The sequence below is a fragment of the Culex pipiens genome, chromosome 3 (assembly GCF_016801865.2).
Source record: "Culex pipiens pallens isolate TS chromosome 3, TS_CPP_V2, whole genome shotgun sequence".
Lineage (NCBI taxonomy): Eukaryota > Metazoa > Arthropoda > Insecta > Diptera > Culicidae > Culex > Culex pipiens.
This window is the reverse complement of record NC_068939.1, coordinates 5414352-5438533: the sequence shown is the minus strand read 5'-3', so window position 1 is coordinate 5438533 and position 24182 is coordinate 5414352. Positions and strand designations below refer to the sequence as shown.

The window sequence follows — 24182 nt, the reverse complement described above, 5'->3', positions numbered from 1 at the left end:
TTTTTCGGAATTGCAAAAAACGTTGTATGGAACTTGTTGCAAAACTTGATTTTTTCATCACTCGTCGTATTTATCCAACTCGGTGAACCTCGTTGGATAAATGTACGACTCGTGCTGAAAAAATCTTCTTTTTGCAACATGTTACATAAACTACTATTAACGCTTGCTCTGTTGTTTTGCCATCATTATTTTCTAAACACTACTTAGATAACAGACGAATTTTTTTTTGCAGTACCGTACAACGGAATTTTACTAAAATTGAAAATATTTTTAAACAAAGCTAAACGTGTTAAACATGTTAATAAACACAGGAGAATGCATTTTAAAATGTTTTCAGCTGATTGCACTCAAAATTTCGATAAAATTTTGAAGTTTAAAAAAAAACACAGATCTTGAAGCGAGGCGACATAAATTTGAAAAATATTTGCAACGGCCCTAATGTCTTGAAAAAAAATCAATACTAGATTTTGAAGGTCCTCCAATAAACAAAATTGTTTTTTTGAGTGATTTTGAAACCACCTATCCAAAAACACAAAAAAAAATTTATTGGACCTTTTCGAAAAATAAAACTCCAGGATTCTAAAAAGTGAGCATGCACAATTTAATTTGATAGAAAGACTTTTCTATTTGTTTTCGACAAGGTCAAAAAGGTCCTGATAAAAGTCAGTCTTACAAATTCCACTCTGGATGTTTAAAACTATTTTTTGAACAATTTAACAAACATACGTGACTGAAAATGCACAGAATATGAAAAAATGTATTGGTGTCATGTTTGGTAAGGATAACTAAAATTCTATTCAAGATTAACATAAATAAAGTGTAAAAACATTTTATTTAGCATGGAAATTTCTAGGTTATTTTAACATTTTTCCTTTCCGAGAAATTGGGTGTTTTGGAATCATGGATTTTGTGAAATTTGATATTTTTGAGCGTGAAAAATCACTAAGCCTACAATTGATTTCGAAACCATCTAATTTAATGTATGCGCGGAAAATTAAAAAAAATGATTATATTGAATTAATTGCCACGTGTGTCGCGAAAAGAAAATAAAACATTCACGATATGTGGATTCAGTCAGATACCTACCCAAATAACATTTTTTGTTGCGGATCCTTAAATGCAACTATTTCGTAACTCCCAAAATGTGCTATCACAACATAGTTAGAACACTCGTGGTGCCCTAAAAAGCGCACGAAAATTTTGTGTTGGCAACATTTACCCGTTTGTTTCAACTTTGTCACGACGAAGTTTCAGAAACAATTTGTTTGTCTAAATATGTCGGTAAAGTAGTTTGTTGTGTTGTCATGATGTTGCCATTATGTTGTCGTGTAATTTGCGCGAAACAAAAAAAAAATCTATTTGAACAAAAAAACTAAAGTACCCCTGTCGGGATTCTGGACTGGTACCTTCAGATCTTCACACCTTGCCTCTACCACTGAGCCACGGATGAATTGATGAAAGGGCTAATGGTTGGGCTGAACTGTTTATAAGGATTTTTGATTTCAATACTATTCTTAGCACACAAATCGGGCTAAGTCACATGTTGCAACAATGGAACCAATAAGTTTTCAATATGTTTCGATTACAAAACGAAATGGATTGTTGCAAAGTTGTTTTCAATTCGAAACGTTTGCAACATTACAACGTATTGTTGCCAAAATGTCATTTTTATGTTTCTACAGCAAAACAAAACAAAAACTGGACTTAGTCAAATTTATCATGTTGCCAAATGCTACTTGGGTAATCAAATCCCTCTTCCGACACACCGTCCCCTAGCACCGCTGGTACGGTGCTTCTTTTCACGGTCCGTAAACAGCAGCAGCAGCACACTAAATCACACACATATTGTGTGTGTGCAGAAAGTAAATGAACGAACAAACACCTGTGCCCGGGAGTGCGCGCGCGTATTACCTGCGAGAAGTTTAAGCCAATCCAAGCTAAACCAACTCCTACTCCAACTCCAGCGTCGACTGTGGGCTACGACGACCGAGCCAGTAACCATCGAACGGTAGGGCCCCCAAAGTCGGGATCGAGTGTCTCCGTGTCCGGTTGTTGTCGTACTCGGTGTGTCTTCCCCCCTAACTCGAGTGTATAGATTGAGCTTATGCTGTGACTGTCGAAGAAGAACCGAAGAAGTTCAGCGCAGGTCGCGTGGGTGACGTGACTTGTGCCAAAACTTTCTTTAGAGCTCGATGCGTACTACGACGATCGCTTCCGCTGAAACAGGAGACTAACGCTTCCGGTCGATGGGGCGAGACTTCCGAATGTCTTGAAGACTGCTGCTGCTGTCGTTCGATTGCTTAGTCAGTCAGCGATTGACATCGAAGTTGGGAGTTCTGCGCGGTGTTGCAGTTGCTTAAGCTGTGTGTAACAATTTCATTACCAAAGTATTTAAACCAAAGATAATCGTGAGGAAGATCTGATGCAGTTGGGATTAACATAACGCAGAAGAAGGAAAATGAATTCAACTTTATCACCCTAATAATTAATTTATATGTGTTTTCGAGGTGTGAAACTGTGCCGCGTGAAGAAGAATGACCCCCTCAAAACTTCGTGGGTCAAGTGTTGAGAAAAAACAGAGCGCACTAATAATATAATAAGTGAGAGAAACGTATAAATTATTCCAGAATTTATTTGTGCTATTCTGGTGCGTTTGGGTGCAGCCGTCAGTTTGTGTTTTTATGGTTGGATTAAGGAAAGGGACTGGCGCGAACGGATCATGTTTTCCCGGCTGTGTAAGAACAGCATTTTTCCCAGCGGAAGTGGAGGTGGCGGTAACAGCAGCAGCAGCAGCAGCGGTGCATCAGGAGCGTCCACTGCAGGTGAGTTTGTTTATTTTGCTGTGAACCTTATAGCAATTTTTAATTCCCTTTTTACAAATCTCAATGCTTCAAAGCAATTTATAATATCCAAGAATTAGTGTGAACGTGTCTAAATTAAATAACAAAATTTTCAAAATCTTAAAGTTTTTTTTAACTGTTTTCAAAAAAGTATATTAATTGTTTTACCTTTTTATCTGAAAACGTTTAGATTCAGCTGAATACCCAGCTAAGGATTTTTAAAATAATTTTTTGCTTCAATTGAATTTTCTGGAGTAACATCTGAAAAAGGGCGGATAAGCATTTGTACAGCTGGAACAATTTTGCAAATTCTGCGACAACCGGTAACTGTTTCACAAAACTCGAAGTGTAAAACAATAGTTGGCCTCCCCAGCTACCTTTCAACAGTGCGGGTTTTGCTAAATAGTTGTCTCAAAATTTGCAAAATAGATCTTGCTGCCAAAACGCTTATGCGCTCTTTTCAAATGTTTCTCCAGATCCAGGAAAAGTTAGAGGGAATCAATTTTGAAAAACAGTGCACTAATTTAAATAATTTTGTTCATCATTTCAAAACATTCACTATCAAACAATACGTTATTAAATTATAAGTGGAATTGATTTTCTATATTTTTGAGGTATGATAAAAAATGAAGCAGAATAATCACTTCACGCTAGTCTTAATTGTTGAAATTTAGCCTTCAAAAAGTTTGTTACGAGGTTTGTTATATTATTTTGAAAGATTACTCATATCTTTAAATTTTGATGAACTAAGTTAAAAATAAATCAGATATTTTTGATTCTATAAAAAATTAGATCTGTGCCATCAATTAAAACAATCACCAAAAACTTTTCTTAATCCACCTTTAGGTGGTTGGTGCCTTCCTCACATTCATAAAGGCAATACATTCAGTAAAAATAGCAACATTCCCCCTTAACATGTTTAACAAATCAACTTTATTACTAATTTCTTTTGATAGGGTTCGCAGACCTTCAATATTTCTGGCTCATCGGCAAGGTCTAATAAAAAACCTATTCAACGATAGTTCGCATGGAAGATTCAGACAATATTTCTATGACAATATCTGAAATTCGGCCCCCAAAAAGTGTATAAATAACACTTAAGTGCTAATAACTTTTGATAGGGTTGTCAGATCTTCGATGTTTTAGACTCATTTGAAAGGTTTTTCGATTATCTAACTAACGATGGGTCGCATGATGAACCCGGACATCATTTTCATTGAAATATCTGCGATCCGGCCTCCAAAAAGTGTATAAATAACACTCAAGTGCTAATAACTTTTGATAGGGTAGTCAGATCTTCAATGTTTTGGGTTCATTGGAAAGGTCTTTTCAATACCTTCCTGAAAATGTATAAAACCCACCCTTTTACAATCTTCCCCTTTTTACAATCTTCCGGACATACGCCAAAATCGTTTTTTTAGCATAACTTTTGAAGTACTTTACTAAACTTGCTGATTTTAAAAAGAGACCTATGGGACCCCAAGACGGATCGAATGAGATTAATACGGTCAAAATCCATTCATCCAGTCCGGAGATAATCTAGTGACAATTTTTTGTCCACCCACCTACACACATCCACACAGACATTTGCTCAGAACATGATTCTGAGTCGATATGTATACGTGAAGGTGGGTCTAGGTTTTCAAATTAAGAAGTTCATTTTCCGAGTGATTTTATAGCCTTTCCTCAGTAAGGTGAGGAAGGCAAAAAGGGACAATTACAACAATCACCAAAAAAAGGGATTTGCATGGAAATATATCCTAAGAGGTAATTTTTGTCCCCGATCACAGTAAAAAAATGTTCAAATTTGGAAGGTGTAATTTTGGAAGGTTGAATATTACCTATTTTATGATGTAATTTTACTTCAATTGAGACTGAAAAAGTGACATTACACCAGAAAAGTGGTAAAATTATACATTTCCAGAGGTAAAATTACACATTTTTCTGAAATAAAAAATGTACCCTTTCCCAGATTTAATATTAACATGATTTTTTTAACTGTGTGATCACGTATCCGAGCTCCATTTTTCGATATCTACGTACGATCTCTACCATTTTTGAACATTCGAAAAAAGCGTTTTGCAATAATTTGCAGCCTAAAATAGTGATGGTTTGGAAATTTGGTGTCAAAGGGACTATTATGTAAAATTGGTCGTCCAATTTACTCAAAATTCTGAAAAAATGAATTTTTCATTAAAAATACAAATCTAGTTTTGAAAATTCGGCCATTTTTCGTTACTTAATTGTAAAAAAAATGACACATGCTATTTTATGAGAAATTTAATGTACCTTTTGCAATAACCCAGAAGGTATTTTTTTTCATCAAGAATATTTTTTTTTTTTTCATTTTAAAATTTTAAATGATTGGTAAAGAAAACATGGAAGGTGTATAATGCATTTCAAAACACTTTTTTCATTCAAATGTTGAAAACACGGACCGTAATTAAAATTTTCATAATTATCTAAAAAAAGACTGTTATCTTACAGAACGTTACCGTGCAAAGGGACTTGATGGTTTCATTGCTAAATCGACGTCGTCGTGCTATCTTGTCGCATCCGCCATTTCGACGTTCCGAGAAAAACGCGTTTTAATGTTTGACCTTGAATAAACAAAAACTAGAGCATGCAATGTAAACAATAACAAACACGTTTTGTTTGGCTGACCATTATGTGCATTGTTCCGAAGTTTGGTTGTATTTGGTTGCCGGAGTCCCGAGTTATAATTACAAATGGTTACGGTAGTCTAACTTTTACGTGCGTCAAACGCGTTCTGACCTGAAATCCCTTTGGCCAATTGTCGCACTTACATCAATTTTCAGGGAGTGACAAGATAGCACGACAAGATTGAAACTACTTTCATATGTTAAGTGACAAAAATGCACGGAGTTTTTTCGGTTTTTGTTGAATATCTCAGGATTGAAATCAAATTTTGGGGATCTGTGAAGGTCAAAAGGTGAAGCATTGTGAGCTGCACAAAATGGCGTTCTTAACTCAATTTGGCCCAAAATGCACGTACGACAAGTTAGCACGATGGCGACGAAATAACAAATACCTTCTTTTTCCGGATGAGGAAGTGAGATTTGTATGAGCTTGTTTGACAAGGATACTATATTTATAAAAAAAATCCAAAACACAGCGAACTTGAACCCATCCCAGCTGTGCCAGTTCTCAACCGTGTGGCATTTGGTATTTGACTCGTCCTCTATGCGGACAACCTTGATGGGGATAAAATTAGCATACTAAACGAATAAAAACAACACGTTCGACGACGTTTGGAACCCGCGCGAGGACCACGGACAAAAGTCGAAAATAAAGGCCAGAACAAATAAAAGTGAAAAATAGGTCCCACAAAATCAGCATTAAAGTCGAGACGATAAGCCCCCTTTCTTGTTTCTTGTGTTATTGTATTATTGTCGTTTTCTGACTGGGCTTAAAAAGCTTTGCTTAAATTGTGACGTGATTGAAAGGTGAAGTCGGTCGTAATTCAAATTGATTGTGTGAAGAAGATCTCAGGTCGCGCGGAGGTAATCAACGCGGTCGTACGCGGATCGATATGATCTGTCTGGAGCTGAGGCTCTCTGGACTCTGGAGTCAGAGCGTGTGGCTTAAAATTTGGATGGGGAAGATAAATTGGCTTTTATTGCGCTGCGATGGATCGATTCTGGCGTAGATGGATCGATATCAGGAGGATCATAGGGGAAGGCTACCTATAATTGACTAGTTGGGCTAAAATGTTGGTTTTCATACATTATGAGTTTTTTTTGGATAGCATTCCCTATGCTCGATGCAAGAATATCAACGGGGGTGTCCAAAAAAACTAACACAGATCTTTTTCAGACCATAACTTATCAGCCAATGCTCGAAGCGTAGAACAAAGCTCTTGGTGGGGTGTTGTTGGACGTAATCAGTGTTTTACTAGCTGCAGCGTCGTGCTTGGCTTAATTGTGCCCGCGGCCATTTTGTCGAATATTTCGGGGGTCATAAATCCCATCGGAGATTGTGTGGTTCAATTTTCTCCGTCAAAACCATATTTCACGACGAGGGGATTTCGTTTTTTTTGTTGCTTCGGCCATAAAGAACAAGTTGGGGAGGGCCACAATTAATTGCTGTTTTTGGCCAACATCTCATATATGCATCGTTTTGGTGCATCAAGGACTCACCTCCTCCCGGGGTTCAAACGGGCAGACAATAATTATATGATTTAAAAAATTCTTTCTCCCCATTCCATCAAAAAAAGCTCCGTCGTAAAGCCATTCCAAGCCATTTCTGCGCGGGACCTTTTGGCTTCTCTTTTTTTTTGGCAGAGGCTTTATCCTTCATTGATCTTTAAACTCCCTTTCTTTGGATGATGATGTTGCGCACTTGGTCCGCGGACGAACTTTACCGGTTTATGTGCTCTGCGATTTCGTGGGGGAACCGCACCAAAAGTGGCGACTAAAACTCCATAAATAATCGCTGTTCATACGGCGGTTAATATGACCAACATACGCGCTCGAGTTGATCATCCACCCTTTTTTTTCGCTCGCGGATTGTGGCATATGAGTGTGTTGGCAAGGGGGCAATTGCAGAGAAAATCTTTTTTTTCACTTGATTTTAATTTAAACTCCTTTTCCGAGCCGCCAGGATGTGCGGACGTGTAAAATGATTGCTTGAAATGGGGTCAATTGTGTGAGGCATTATTTTTTTTTGGTTCAATAATTACAAAAAAAAAAACAATTAGATGGGTGTAGGAATTAGCCTGAAGATTATTTATAATCTTTTTCTGTAAAAAACTATTTTTTAACATTTTCCAGGAAATTTATAACGATTAGACTTAATTGGTAGCGAAAATGTAATTATTAGTCCTAGTTTGTACCGAAACTGTGAAAAGTCTGCGCGAAATTCCCCGCATCACCCCTCGGCCGCTGTCAGTGGGCGCTCACCAAGCAACTCACCACAACCCAAGCAAGAGCGTGAGAGAAAACTGCGCGACCTCAAGAGCAAACGGGAAGTCAGCGAGAGCATTCAGTCTGCTGCGATCAGCCTAAGCAAGTGCATGTCCGCGCACCAACGTGCACGAGTGTGGTTAAAAACCACGTGTGTCCCGCGCGTTCGAGGAAAGTTCCGCGAACGGTAGTGACCCGTGTGTGCTCCCTTGTGAGACGTTCCGTGTGTCCGCCATCGGCCCCTGTGCGCCCTCCTCAAGCGTCGCAACGACGGCTCCGCGGGCAAACAGAACCCGCACCAGCAAGAGGTAATTTCTGTCCTGGCGAATTGCCCGGCCAAAAAACTAATCTATCGCGTACCCGCACAGCCTCAGGCCCAACGCAACCCGGGCGCGACACGAAGAGGACAGAGGTGCAGAAAAGGCGGCACGGCGGCTTCGAAAAGGTAAAACACCATGTTCCGGAAACACGCTCGTTCCGATCTTAATTCTCCCATCGTGCTCACACACACAGGGTAAAGCGACGAACCAAAAGTCCCGCGTGGGAAACGGAACCGCACCGCACACGAGACGGTGACGCATCTGCCTGGACGAAGGCTGACTCAAAAGCGGGTAAGAGAGACAAACAAAATGGCGGCGTCCAAATCTCAAGGTCACCTTCCCCACTGTAGACAATACCATCCCGCGCTCGAAGCGCGGTCAAGCCAGGAAGAGCGACATCAACGAACCGCGAAAATTGGTGCCGATACGATCTCGAGAACGCCGATCTGGAACGGCGTGGGTACAACTAGCAGCAGGAACAAGAACGCACAGCGGGTAAGAATCGCCGAAAGCGGGACGACTTATCCCATTAATTGGATTCCTCTCCATGTAGAACCGGCCTAAGCACCTCCACCTCCACCACCCGCAACCGAAGCGGACGGCCACGGTCAGATTGACCGCCACGAAGACCCTCCAGGAGAGGTAAGAGGAAGAAGAAGGTGGAGATTGACACGGGATACTAATGGAGATGCTTTTAGGGTCTTTTGGTGGAGACTCGAGCTCGTCTGGACATCGAGGCGGACCGGTGCTGAAGAAGTTACGGGCGGAGCGGGCCGAATCGAACGGCCGCGGTGCAGCACAAGAGCACACGTTTGTGCGAATCGCGTGAGAGCGCGGGGACGCGGATCGTTCGGCGCTTCCGCGTCGTGGGCCGTCAGGAAGGATCGAGTCGTGGCTGACTTCGGGGTGACTGCTGTGGGCGAACGCGGCAGCATGCAGCAACAGTGAGAAGGAGAGGCGCCAGCGCGCAAGTACCGCTAGATTTAAGCACAAATTCACACAAAAAACATTATGTTCCGCATTTAGATAGAGCCAGGTCAGGCAAAGTTTGCGAGGTCGCCTAAGCGCATGTTTGTATGTTTTGAGAATCGGTACGCAATACAGTCATGAAGTTTATTTTGTTGGGTTTTTTATGCAGCTCTTGAGCTAGCCGGAAACGTCTCATTACAAATTTTTAAGCATTAAACCAATTTGCGCCTACGTAGGTGAAAGTGGGGCAAGTGTAACAAGCTAAGGAAATGCTCGTTATAACTCATCAAAAACGTTAAAAAATCTGTCGGATTTTTTTATAATCATCTTATTCCAGGTCTTGACTAAGACTTTGATAGAACAAGTTTTTAAAAAATTCTGTTTTTTAATGTAAAAAAAAGATTTAATTTTTTTTTATTTTCCGTACGTTCTTCTCAACTAGTGGGACAAGACGAACAACCCGTTGGGGCAAGAGGAACAATGCATGAAACAACATGTTAATTTGCTAACAATTGAACTGTTATCACTCAGATACATCAGATTAGAATGTATTTGAAACGTTTCTTTAATTTTTAGATTAAATAATAATATTTTACTAAAAATTTGATCGTTTTTACGAAAAAAATTATTACTTAGATGAAAAAAAGGAAATTTGTATAATATCACTATATTTTGCATGGACAATTTTTTTAACAATTGTTTAACAGTTTTTAAGTACTTTTATGTATTTATTTCCGAATAAAATATGTTGTTGCAGCAATTCGTAATTTTTTCCATACTAAAAATCCATATGGTACACTTGCTCCACCTGAACAAGCAGCTCTCAGCAAAAATAACCAAAAGTTAAATCATACTTTATAATAGGTGCAAGTCATTGGTAGGGACACTACTGATCCAGGAAAAATAGCATTTTGATAAAATGAGCCTTAAAACGAACCCTTAGCCTTATTTTGTACTTTCCAAATATTATAAGAAAACGAAGGTTTTGAAAAAAACTTCATTAAATCTTATGCCCCGTGGCGCTTACGTCGTTTTGGCGGTTATGTGGTAGTAGAATCAGCTAATTGCATTCCCGGGCAGACGGTAATAACAAAACTCATGCCATTTCAATAACAAATACTGTTAAAATAACAGAAAGTGTTATGGAATCTTCTTGAAAAATCCATTTTTGCATAAGGGTTTAATAACAATTTATGTTAACATAACAAAATTTGTTATTGGTCTGATATTGGTTGAAAGCCAAAACAACTTTAGAATAACATTTTCTGTTATGGAAGAATACCTCCAACTGTTATTGGGATGATCGGATTAGTTGTTAAAATAACAAAAAAGAATAACAAAGATTTGTTCGAAGAATAACTCAAAATGTTATTAGTCTGTTATTACAATAACAATCCAATAACAAAAAAAAAAACATAACGGCGAATAACGAAACTTGTTATAAATAACTTAGAATGTTATTGGCCTAGTATTTTCAAATATCAGAAAATGTTATTTCCGTCTGCTCGGGTTGCTAGCAACAATTCCTCATACTGGAAATAATCAAAATTGTAAAAATTACGGCCGTACGAGCGATTGTTCCTCTTGCCCCATATGGTCGTCTTGCCCCACCTTCCCTTATATTTATTCAATATTTTAAAGGTTGAATCGCTATTTAATTTCAAAAGATCAAAGAAAAAACGGACGTTTAAATTCAAGTACCAAATATTATTAAAAACGAGCAATTATCTACGAAATCGGTCTTTTTTCTTCAATTTTAATTTTTGTATTTTTCAATTCGGTTGAAACTTTTTTGGTGCCTTCGGTATGCCCAAAGAAGCCATTTTGCATCATTAGTTTGTCCATATAATTTTCCATACAAACTTGGCAGCTGCCAATACAAAAATGATTTATGATAATTTGAAAATCTGTATCTTTGGAAGGAATTTTTTGATCGATTTGGTGTCTTGGGCAAAGTTGTAGGTACGGTTATGGACTACACTGAAATAATATGATACACGTTAAAAAAAATTGGGTGATTTTTTTCACTTTTTTCATTTTTTGATATGTTTTAGGGGACATCAAAAACCAACTTATCAGAAATTTCCAGAATGGGCAAAAAATCTTTGACCGAGTTATGAATTTTTGAATCAATACTGATTTAAACAAAAAATCGAAATATTGGTCGCAAAAAAATTTCCATTTCATTTTTTGATGTTAAATCAAATTTGCAATCAAAAAGTACCTTAGTGAAATTTTGATTAAGTACACCATGTTCAAGTTATAGCCATTTTTAGAGAACTTTTTTCAAAATAGTAGCATTTATTCATTTTTTAAAAAAATAGTGCCCATGTTTGCCCACATTTGAAAAAAATATTTTTGAAAAGCTGAGAAAATTCTCTATATTTTGCTTTTTTGAACTTTGTTGATACGACCCTTAGTTGCTGAGATATTGCCATGCAAAGATTTAAAAACAGAAAAATTAATATTTTCTAAGTCTCACCCAAACAACTCACCATTTCCTAATGTCGATATCTCAGCAACTAATTGTCCGATTTTCAATGCTAAAATATGAAACATTCGTGAAATTTTCTGATCTTTTCGAAAAAATAGTTTTATTTTTTTTAAATCAAGACTAATATTTCAAAAGGGCGTAATATTGAAAGTTTCGCCCTTTTGAAATGTGTGTTTATGCATGATCCCTTAGGTTAAAAATGAGGTAATTCATTAGTTTATGGGTTTTTCTGAAGAATTTGATTTTTTATGATAAAAAAAACTCAACTATTTTTAAAGTATGACTATTCTCTGCATCCTAAAAACATTTCCGAAGACACTAAATCGACATACCATTTTTGTATGGGCAGCTATCAAATTTGGATTCTTCAAAACAGTTTTAGCACGCTGTATCGATTTTCAGAAGCAAGATAAGTTCAGATCGTTTTTTTTTAACTTCTGCAAAAAACTCCTGTTTCTGTTGTCATAATTTAATAATTTTTTGTTCAATAAAAAATTTTGCAGTTCTAAAAATTGTTTCTTGCAAGACAACTTTATCTGATATAATATTTATTTTACTATTATTTTGTTATTTTTTATACCTGATTTTAAATCGTATTGCTTCTATGGTTAAATCGACACTGAGTATGTGATCGCCATTCGTTGCAATTCCCCATAACTTTAGTATACAATTAAAGACGGCTGCCAATAGCTTGCAGAGTCCTGATAATTTAGCAGTCCAGATTTCAGTTAAAATATCTAATTTCAGTGAGCAGGCTTGGCCGAATGGTTACGTTGTCCGCTTAGTTAGCGGATGATTTAAGCCATTTCATTCATTCAAGCCTTTGGACTCCTAAGTTCGAGCAAAAACTTGCAATAGAGATCACAAAAGACCTGGGGTCGTTAAAGTGGATGGTTTGATTGATCTGAATTCAGTGAATTGGATTAAACGTGCAGATATTGATACTCTGACTAAATTTCACCGAAAATATTTAAATCGATCATGCTTGCGTCGAATCCAAAATTGACCAGACAGATCCTTCCAGGTCAATCGAATCTTCGATGGTTCTTTCGGAACCAACCAACGGAACAATACCTGCCAGCTTAAACACCCAAGTGGCGGTGGCGGCAGCGGTGGGTCGTGCCAAGATCCAATCCCGTGCCAAATTGTAATGATGGGTAATTTACATGAACTACAATTTCTTCACGCGCCGCCGCTGCCACTCGAATCGCTCCAATGGAAAGGCTCAAACAATAAAACTCTGCCTGATTTATGCCCGCGTTTTTTCTCCCGCTCTCTCTCTCGATCGGCATTTTTATAAGCAAAATGCACTTTTCGAATAAATTTCACTTCGGCAGCAAACGTGTTGCTCTCGGTGGCTTTATGGGTAACGAGATTATAATAAAATGCTCCTTAAAGGGAAATCCGCGACGCGTCTCGTCTGTCTGTCGGGGCGCGATCTGGCCGGGCAACTTCTGAATTTAATTTAAATTTATATTTATTATTAATTTAAAACGTTTATCGATCTATATCCACACACGTTTATGTCTTTAAGGAGAGTGCGTTACAGCAAGCAACAAAAAAAAGGTGGAGAAGATGGCGCGAAAATTTCGGTGGATTTTAATGTGATTTTTGCGTTGGGCGCGGAAAAAAAAAGTTTATACACACGAGAATATGACCGTTATTAAAGCCGATGCATTAATTTGCTCGTTGATGCAGAGAACTGCACGAACATAATCGAGCCCGATCGGTTTTACGAGATAATTAAAAGCCGATTGAATCAAATTCCCGAGCCGGGAAGCTTAAAAGTTGATGCGTTTTTTTTTCGGGGTAGGGCAACCTGCCTCCGCACGATCTGATCGTATAACTTTGGGATTTTTATTATTTGCTTTAAATGATACTGCAAACTTTTACGACCGTGGCATAAAACAGGATATTTAACAAGCTTTTAAATGTTAAATATGTTTTTTTTGTTCCAAGGTTGGATCTATATGAGAATTGCGTACAAAATGGTATTTTTCTGATACAAAATATTGCATAAGATGAATCGAAAAAAAAATCAACACCCCGCCTAGACGTGTACAGCGAACCAATTGAACCGCCCTTGTAAACAGTCGGTTTGGTTTATTGTGTTATTAAGGTGAAAATTTTAATTAAAAAATCTATCACAACGCAGCAATCTTTTTAATTAATCGGCGTATTTCCAAGGCCTACTCGGTCAGCAGAGAGACCACGCGGACTTCCCTCACTAATCCAAGTCGGTGGGATCAACCGTTCGGGAGGCCTGCTATGCTTGTTGACTCAATGTTGAGGCTATTGTCGGTTTTCCTGATCGTTTTCTTATTTTGAGAGTAAATTGTTCGATTCAAACTGAAAGTTAGAAAATTCTTGTTGTATCAATTTTTTTAAACAAATCTAAATGATCTGGCAGCTTTGCTAGGCGACGAAAATTTTATAATTAGTAGTTTGCCAGCTGCTTCCTTCGCAACTAAAAACTAAGGGTTAGGGAAGAGATTTGACAGACGGAAATCTTTGTTTGTCACATTTTTAAGAGGATAAGGGACATTTTCCACGGTATCCCCAAATCAGTTTCGCTCGGATTCAGATAGTTTTTAAAGATGCATGGGATTGTAAAACTACAAACTTATTTTAAAGCATTTAAAAAAAATATTTTTAAATTTAGCATTTTTCCAACCTAAAAAGGTGCAAATTTTTTGCACGTGCAATCTCCGACCCAGCCCTGCCTCGTTACATCGAACGAGAAACCATAATTTCCTCGCAATCACGACCTCATAGCTCAACAACCGGCCAAGAGGTCCAGCGTATTGGCGGTGAGGGATGAGCTTATATTACACTCGGGGAAAATTAAGGAGGCAAGCAAAACAAAAAGACGAGAAAATAGGCTTACCAATTAAATGTATTACCAGCCGGCCCCCCTTTTTTCCCTCCCGGCTCTGAGTTGTGGAGAGGGTGATGAGTACAAAGGCAAGAGTTCGAATAATTCGAACCGACGGCGGCGCGAACAGGTTAACAACATAATTGAACCAAACAAAGAGTGAAAAATAGTGGGGTTTGGAAATTGGCAGATAAACTCCCAGCTGGATTACAACATACACTTCAATTAGGCTTTTGGTTGAGAGCGATTCTGAAGCAATTACCCCATTTGCTTGTTAATTCGAGCTATTCGGTGCGTTTAGTTTATTTATTTTTTCTACCGATTCATTTGTTTTATTTGTAAGTTTCAACGAGAGCTCTAAATTAAACAAAAATGATGAAGATCTTGTAAGACATAAACATTCTGGCTTATGTTATTTTTATTTCGAAGCTAGTTCTTTGGATGGCTTGAGGTCGATCCCTATCATCACAATTCCCCAGAGACTGATAAATGTGTTTAGCGCAGCTTAGCGCTGAGCCGGATCGTGATTTCCAAGAACCGAGCGCGAGCATCACGCAAAAGTGCAACGAACGGCTCGGCCAAGCCGTAGAACAACGACTCCTATGCAGGAGACTTGGTAATGTTCGCCAATTCTGGCAAAAGCTAGGTATTCCTCTCGTTGATGGTCCTCAGGAAGAAGTCACGCGTGTTTTCCCTCAAGAGCAAGCAAGATATGTTGTTTTATGATGGAATCGTGATTGATTTTCATCCCTCCTCCCACCATCGGCCCGCTGTCCGCCGAAATCATTATCATTACTTGCGTCACAGATAAAAAGAGGAGTTTTTTTTTTATAACTTTTCGTCTGAATTATGTCAATGGTAGACCTTCTTCCGAAATTTAGTTGAGAATACCGTGGAGAATTTCCCTTATCCTCTTAAAAAAAGTGCAGCTTTACTCTTTCCTCCGTCCAAATTATATCCTTACCCTGGGTGTGATTTGTTGGTAATTGGAGTGGGAGTGGCCGGCATTCCAACTGTCAAAAAAAATCCAACTCCCATTGTCTGTGCCCCGCCAGAAAAGGCTGGTAGGAAATCTTTAATCTGTCCGCGCGTGCAACCACAACTTTGAGGCGGATTGGCGCGCACTTTTTCTTCCGCGCGGGAAACATCTCTCGTCCTCTCGGAAAGCTTACACGCGCCGCACGCTCGTACCCCCAAAGTTGGAGAGCACGCTTCAGCCTCCCCCCATCATTTGGCCGGCCAAGTCGGGCATAAATCTTCCCGCGGAAAGGCAGCGATTTTCGCGCGGCAAAAATATACATCATGAAAATATGGCGCGGGAGAAGGGATGAAATCGTGGAGGCTCTGAGCAGGCCATTTTTGTACCCATCAATCGTGAACTTGGTAGGCCTGTTCAAGGACTTGATTGGGCGAACGGCCTACTCGATGGAGTGTTGTTCTAGGTTTCAAGAACATTTTTTTTTTCCTAAATCTTTTCGCAACACTCTGTTGGCCACAAACGAGTTGAAACCGATTCCGGCAGATTGGTCAGGCCAGGAAAAACTGCACGACTGACTGACGTCCTCCCGTGAATTGTGAAGGAGTGACCAGCAGCAAAATGTAGCAAAAGCAAATGACTAGGCGGACATGTTTTGCAGCGAAAAGCATGAGTTCCCGGAGCACAAGACAATTGCTCTAACCTAGTTAGATTTAGGGCTGCAAGATTAGGGCGGGCAGGTTTTGAAAAACGGGCGGGATATTTTTTTTTTCCTTGCAACTTCATGTTGGTGGAAGGCTGAGAGTAACTAAATTGCGCAGATAATGAGGCCGTGCAAGTACGTATAGGGATTGGAATGCAGAAAATTGATTGTTTAACGTGAGCTAACCCTGACGGATTTTTTTGTGTATTTTTTTAAATCCCTTTTTGTCACTAAAAATTTATTTACATTATTTTTCACATTGGGAGTTATTTAAAAAGAGATTCTACAAGCTATGGAATTCCCTATGTTTATAAGACATTTTTAAATAAAACTCTCGATATGTTTTACGGGACTTAAATTGTCTTCTTTTATAAAAATTCCAGAAAGGACAAAAAATCTTTGAGAAATCTATTTTTTTGTAAAAAGATTTGATTCTTTAAAAAAAATCTTGAAAAAGGTTAGCCAAAAATGTTAACTTTAATTTTTAATGTAAAATAAAATTTGCATTCAAAAACTACTTCAGGCCGCTGCAAATATTTTTTTGCTTATCCCTCTTTTAAAAACGGTCCGAAAAATCAGAGAGCAAAAACATTTATTTTTTTCAAAAAGCTTCAAAATTTTAATGTTATTTTTAGTGCAATCAGTTGAAAACAGTTTAAAATGCATTCCCCTGCGTTTTTTAAACAAGTTTGAGTTAATTTAAACATTTTTTAAGTTTCCGCAAACACTTTTTTATTCGCAAAAAAAACTATCGTTGAAATTTAGATTTTTTGAATACTTATGTTTGCAAATCGACTGTACATTTTCCATGAATTTGAATTGAATGTTTTTTTCATTTTTTTAAGTTAGGCCGATGCAAATATATAAAAAAGTTTTTGTCCCTCGGCCCTGGCCGAGGTCAAGGGGGGGGCAAAAAAATAAAAAAATATAAAAATTTAAATAACAAGCCATAGTCTTCACATTTAAATGAAAAAAGTGTTTTAAAATGCATTTTACACTAGTTCAGTTGTTTTGCAATCATTAGTTTTCAAAAAATCTAAGATCTGACAAAAACAAAAATTATATCGAAAAAAAAAATTTTGCATCGAAAATTTTCAAAAAATTTTAAGATTTTTTTATAAACCCAAACATGCTAAAAATAATTTTAAACGCAGGAGAATGTTTTTTAATTTGATTTCAGCTGGTTGCACTTGAATTTTCATTGAAATTTTTAAGTTTATTGTAAAAATATTTTTTTTGCCCCCTGATTTTTCAGGCCAATTTTGAAGGGGGGGGGTGACAAAAACTTTTAAAAATATTTGTACCAGCCTTATCAAAAAATGGCTTTAAAACGGTGCAATTTATTACAATTTCATGAAGTACTATTTGATAGCATTTTTTTGTACATTTAAAAATAAAGTCAACAATTTTTTAACCATTTCTAATAGATTTTGTTTAATCACTTTTTTTTTCAAAAATACCTGACTTGGTCGAAGATTTTTTACCCATTTTGGAATTTTCTGAAAAGATGGACATAACTAAATCCTCTGAAACATATTAGAAAAAAATACAGGCCTCGATTATCCAAAGGCCTTGGACAAATTTCACTTCGGATCATCGAATCACAAAAATAATGTTTTTGTCGAGCTTAAATATGGCTAGTTAGAGTAATTTAAATAAATGAAAGATGGCGGCGAAGCAATATTGAAAAAAATGTTAAAATTTAATAGGCAATCAACTATTAAAATTTAACTAAAATTGGGTAGCAGAACTTATTATTATTTTTTGTTCATGATTCGATTATCCAAAGTCGAGATTCGAAACATCAGATAATCGAGGCTTCGGATAATGCAGTCTGGACTGTAGTATTTTTTTTAATTAATTTTAGTGACAAAAAGTGATTTTAAAAATCAGCAAAAAAATCCCGGTATCATTTCTTAAGGTGCAGTCTTCATCTATACCTACAACTTTGCCGAAGACACCAAATCGATCAAAGCATTTCTTCAAAAGGTTCAGATTTTTGAAAAATAATAATTTCAAGCGTTCCATAAACCAGGGTGACTTTGACAGGTCTGGGATTATTCGCAAAATTGAAAGTACAAATTATATATAAAATTATAAAATAATATAATATAGTATAGTAAAAAAGTATAAAATCATAATGATTTTGGTAAAGAAGTTAATAAATCCTAAAAGGGCTTTAAGAGCGAGTTTTTCACCGATGTGAAACAGGTCGTATCGAGGTGCTCCGATTTGGATGAAACTTTCAGGGTTTGTTTGTCTATACATGAGATGAACTCATGCCAAATATGAGCCCTCTACGACAAAGGGAAGTGGGGTAAAACGGGCTTCGAAGTTTGAGGTCCAAAAAACATAAAAAATCCTAAAATTGCTCGCATTTCCGTAAAACTTCATCAATTCCGACTCTCTTAGATGCATTCGAATGGTCTTTTGAAGCCCTTCAAAATGTGCTATAGACATCCAGGATTGGTTTGACTTTTTCTCATAGCTTTTGCAAATAACTGTTAAAAATGGATTTTTTTAAAACCTTAATAACTTTTGCCAACAGCCTCCAACACGCATACTCCCGTAGGTCAAAAGTTAGGGAATTTCATGGACTATAAGCCTACGGTATTAACTTTTTGGCCAATCGCAGTTTTTCTCATAGTTTTACGATTTTTCTAGAACAAACATTTTACAACGTTAGTTTTTGCCCTGTAGGCCTCCATAGCGGCACTTTTTGGTCTCAATTTTGACATATTCGGAATCCTCAGAAAATTTTACATTAGATTGAGGTGTTGTAATTTTGAATTTGATTGTAAAAAATGCCATTTAGAATTAATTAAAATATTATTTAGCATTTTGTCGGATTAGGGGTAAAGCAAGTTTTCGCCTACTTGATACAGCATTTGACGTATTGATCATAGGGTAAATAAGATCTATTTCTTTTTTCAAAAATGTTTTATTTAATTATTTTTTAAAGCAATATAACAACTCCAATACTTCTAACTTACGTGAAATTGTCCGAGGATTCCGAATATGACAAAATTGAGACCAAAAAATGCCGTATTCTTGGCCTACAGGGCAAAAACTAACGTTGTAAAATGTTTGTTCTAGAAAAATCGTAAAACTATGAGAAAAACTGCGATTGGCCAAAAAGTTAATACCGTAGGCTTATAGTTCATGAAATTCCCTAACTTTTGACCTACGGGAGTATGCGTGTTGGAGGCTGTTGGCAAAAGTTATTAAGGTTTTAAAAAAATCCATTTTTAACAGTAATTTGTAAAAACTATGAGAAAAAGTCAAACCAATCCAAGATGTCTATAGCACATTTTGAAGGGCTTCAAAAGACCATTCGAATGCATCTAAGAGAGTTGGAATTGATGAATTTTTACGGAAATGCGAGCAATTTTTAGATTTTTCATGTTTTTTGGACCTCAAACTTCAATGCCCGTTTTACCCCACTTCCCTTTGTCGTAGAGGGCTCATATTTGGCATGAGTTCATCTCATGTATAGACAAACAAACCCTGAAAGTTTCATCCAAATCGGAGCACCTCGATACGACCTCTAGAACAAACCGAGCAGAATCTACAAATACTGCCTCTTAAAGAAGATATTTTTATCAAGTTTTGAAAAAATTTCAACTTTTGTTACGAAAATGTTGGTAAATGAGATTATTTAATTGTTTACAAATTGTCACGATTTTCGCATACCTCGAATTCCTTGTACAATTCGCTTCGCTTCGCTTCGCTAGGAGACGGTGATTTTAGCGGATTGCAGACTGGATTTTCGCCATGTGATGTGATGATCAAGGGGTTTCCAGCATCAAGGATTACTGACCAGTCTAAATGGAATTACCAGGATTACTGGCAATATGTCATGAATTACTTTGATTTCCCTGAATTACTTGGGATTTCCAGAAACCACGCAGAATTGCTCAAATTTATAAAAATAACTTGGAATTAATGCCTAGCTTCCAGCATATTGAGAATTGGATCGAATGACAGCTGTCAAATGCACAAAACCACGTGCTTGGCAATAGTACGTCCATCCCGGGAATTTTCGGCACAAAATTCCCGGGATTTTTATATGTTGTACGGGGAATTTCCGAAATTAAACAAAAATCATAATTTGGCCTGGAAATTACATTAGTATAACAATTAATAAGTTTAAACTTTTCTAAAATTTTACATAAATTGGTACCATTTTATTTGTTGTCATTTTTGTTTTTAGACATCTTAAACCAATTTTCAAGCTTCAAAAATAAATATTTATAAGATACTTATTTAATTTGAATTAGAAATGTGGTGCATATAAAATTCAAAGCACAACAGAGAACAGCAAAAAATTGTTTAACACTGGAACGCCCAACGCATGTCCAACTTACACAGACGCCCAAGCCTCCCAAAAAAGGAGGAACAGTAACTTCAACTCACTGGTTCTCGGGCATTACTCAACCAATCGGGGCGATTCTTGTTTCCAGTGATTTGTAAGAATGTCTAGATGATCCTAAAATTGTACAGAACTTAATTCGATCAAATCTATAATTTTTGCGATCAAAAACATCGTTCTACCTTTTTTAAAACGACTGCCGCCGCGGAATTTTTGGCGATTTTTTTTACATGCGAAAAAAAAAAGTTGGAACGATGTTTTTGATCGCAAAAATTACAGATTTGATCGAATTAAGTTCTGCACAATTTTAGGATCATCTAGACATTCTTACAAATCACTGGAAAGAAGAATCATCTTGATTGGTTGAGTTATGCCCGAGAACCAGCGAGTTGAAGTTACCGTTCCAACTTTTTTGGAGCCTTGGGCGTTGGAATGTTAAGCTATCTAAAAACTGCTATCCTTGTTTAGATTGATATTAATAGTATTGAGCTAATTCTATAAATTTAAAGCTTGAAAAACATAACAAATATAAAGAAAACATAGATTTTATTACTTTTTCAAAAACTAAAAACTTTCCGGGAATAAATAAATATTTTTCTCGTTTTCCGGGAAACTCAAAACCTCGGAAAATTAGACGTCCTGCTTGGAAATCCTCGAACAAGTGGGTAAATATCAACATCATTTTGAAAACTGATTTTGGCGTTTGATTGCATTTAAAATTCAAAGCACAACAAAGAACAAAAAAAATCTTCAAAACTATCTAAAAGTGCTATCCCTGTTTAGATTGATTTTAATAGTATTGTGCTAATAGTTTGATTTTAAAAACATAACTAATATAAAGAAAACATAGATTTCATGACGTTTTCAAAAATTTCCCGGGATAAAAAATATATTTTTTCCGTTTTCCGGTAAACTCAAAACCCGGGAAAATTGGACGCCCTACTTGGAAATCATCGAATAATGTGGTAAACATCAACGTCAGTTTGACAACTGATTTTGACGTTTGAGTGTTTTTCATCCGAATACATTTGAATTAGAGAGCATCCAAATTGGCGGACATTTCGAATCCGCTCTGTACTTCTTACAACCATAAAAAGCATCAAGGAAAAGCAAAATGCATTCTGCCGATTTACCTTTAAAGAATTATTAGTAGTTACTTGAGTTAGGCCGTTGCAAATATTTTTCAAAGTTTATGTCGCTCCCCCCTTCAAAATTGGTTCGAAAAATCAGGGAGCAAAAAAAATATTTTTCAAAAAAACTTCAAAATTTCCATGAAAATAGAAGTCTAATCAACTGAAAACAATCTAAAATGCATTATTCTGCAATGATAATCATATTTAGCATGTTTGGGCTTGTTTAAAAATGTTTTGAATTTTTATGAAATTGCAATGTACAGCATTTTTTTAAAATTTTCGTTGATACTTAGATATTTTGGAAACTAATGATTGCAAAACAACTGGACAGGTGTATAATGCATTTTAAATCACTTTTTCCATTAAAATGTTGAAACAATGGCTCGTTTTTTTCAATTTTTATACTTTTTTATTTTTTTGCCCCCCCCTCGACGTTGGTCAGAGTCGAGGGACATAAACTTCAAAAAATATTTGCAACGGCCTTAATGGGAAATACACGAATTACTGAGTAACTATGGAATTACTCGAATTACTACGGAATTACTAGGTAATTTCAGAATTACAGGAATTACTGCAGAATTGCGGAGTAATTCTGGAATTACTGAATTACTTACTCAAAATCCGAATGATCCCGTACTAGCTGTAACTTTGGTTTCATACATGAAAATCAATAGGCAATAAATAGAATTATAAAAGATTTATCGAAATTATCTTTTTAACAGTTATTTTTTATTATTTTATTATTTTCTGAAGTTTGTTTTCACAAACAAGAATCATGGAATTACCAGGATTACTGGGATTATTAGGAATTACCAGGATTACTCTGGAATTACTCAGTAAATCCGGAATTACAGAATTACTTGCTCAAATTCCAAGTAATTCTGGATTAGTGACCAGTCTGACACGATGCTGGAAACCCCTTGGTGATGATTGTCTAAGCCCAAGTTGCCTAGGAATCGATAATTGGGAATAGAACCAATTCCACCTAAACCAGATTCTCACCACCATGGCAGCCGTCCAATGCCGGCCGCTCCCATCTCCACCGCGCACCAGGGACAAGGAAAGGGAATTGGAAGACGGGAAGTGTTGATGCTCCACTTTTTTAAGAGTACACTCAACCCCCGGTGGTTGGTCACTTTTTCGTTTGACACTTTTTTAGTTTGTACCCCGTTGGTTGGTCAAAGTCAAACTAAAAAGTGACGAACTGTCACTTTTTACACGGCGCTCACGCACACTATCAAAACAAACGTTTCGTAGTGTGTGTGAACTCCGTGTAAAAGGGGTGTCAAACTAAAAAGTGACCCCGTTCGTTTGACAACAGTTGGTGTCAAACCATCGGGGTTTGAGTGTATTAAGGGAAAATCTCCACGGTATCCTCAAGTAAGTTTCGCTTGGAGTTGGACGGTTTTTGGGAAGGTGAATGGTTTGAGGAGCCACCCTAGGCGAGTGGTAACGACCGTTGACATTGTTGTTCGAATTCTTCGTGTGTTCTCATTTCTAATGGGAATGCTTTCAATTCTTCTCATCTCTTATTGGATGAATTCTATCAGTCGCCCAGGCTATTTATAGCGAGGTAATGTAGGTTCATTTCAAATGCGCCTGCATGCATGCAATGCAATGCATTCTTGTATGTTCTGATATTCAACTTGCATTCAACTTTATTCTCGTCCGTTTCTTGGATTCAACTATATCAGTCTAAGTCCTACTAAAGCTACTAATGCTCCACGGTAAAGTGGAAAGCATTTTGCTTGCCAATCCTAAGGACAGGGGATCGAACCCCGCCGTGAGCTTGAAGTTTTTCATTAATTCCAAATTCAATGAGTCCAGAACTTTCTCGTTGGGAGCAGATGGGTATCGAACCCAGAACCATTCGCTTATAAAGCGAACATCGTAACCATTCAGCCACGACCGCTCCTTCACTTCGAATTCCTTGTACAATTTTCCACTAAGAGAAGATAAAATTGGTTTCCAAATAATATGTTTTATGTGTTTTTGAAACTCAATTTATATAAATGTTGAAATATATAGGCATTTCCATACAACAATTTTCATATAAAATAGAAAAAAAAAAATCACATTATTTCTATTTTTTGTGGAATCTTATAAGCACAGCCAGGGTCAAAAATTACCAACGTACAAGCTCAAAATTTAATTTCACAGACTACCCGCCTCAAAAACCAATCCTCTTGCCACATTATTCGCAATGTAGCGAGAGCCAAAATTACACATGTCGATAATACGTGAGAATAAATCCCCTCCCAAGGCACTTTCCCACGGGGCAAAGCTCCCTAAGCAACATACTCTTTTTTTACGAATTTCAAAAAAAAGATAAAGCAAAAAAAGGATCCGCAGCATATTATTTCGGCGAAATCCATAAGTTTCGAAGGTCCCCACAATCCTTCTCTCTCTCGGTGCATTTCCAAACAAGCTAACAGCTAAAATATGATGGATTATCGCTTCGTCTTGCGGTTGTTCCTGGCCAGAGCCTGCAATCGCACGCGGCCGTCTTCCCTCGCAATTTTATCATTACCCGAAGGCAGGATGATAAAGCTGCTTCACCGCCGCCATCGCCACC

At 37.1% G+C, this 24182-nt stretch overlaps 2 protein-coding genes across 4 annotated transcripts in view; both read left to right on the top strand.

Moving 5' to 3' along the window:
* Positions 1–1918: 1918 nt before the first annotated feature.
* The window catches only part of LOC120422851 (putative uncharacterized protein DDB_G0277255), a 60413-nt gene continuing 38149 nt past the window's right edge, over positions 1919–24182 (top strand). The window contains exon 1 of the mRNA XM_039586398.2: positions 1919–2822. Within this exon, the coding sequence (XP_039442332.1) occupies positions 2720–2822 (103 nt within the window). The 5' untranslated portion in view covers positions 1919–2719. The remainder of the gene's footprint in view (positions 2823–24182) is intronic.
* LOC120422852 (uncharacterized) lies at positions 7628–9251 on the top strand. 3 transcript variants are annotated; one of them, XM_039586401.2, is made up of 5 exons: positions 7628–8073; positions 8134–8210; positions 8279–8580; positions 8639–8727; positions 8784–9251. In XM_039586401.2, the coding sequence occupies exons 3-5, from the start codon at positions 8395–8397 to the stop codon at positions 9031–9033; spliced, it is 525 nt and encodes a 174-aa protein (XP_039442335.1). In that variant the 5' UTR covers positions 7628–8073; positions 8134–8210; positions 8279–8394; the 3' UTR covers positions 9034–9251. The 3 variants fall into 3 exon arrangements, 2 of the variants coding, with proteins under 2 accessions (XP_039442335.1, XP_039442334.1); XR_008212443.1 differs by having other exon boundaries at positions 8134–8376; positions 8436–8922; XM_039586400.2 differs by having other exon boundaries at positions 7628–8580.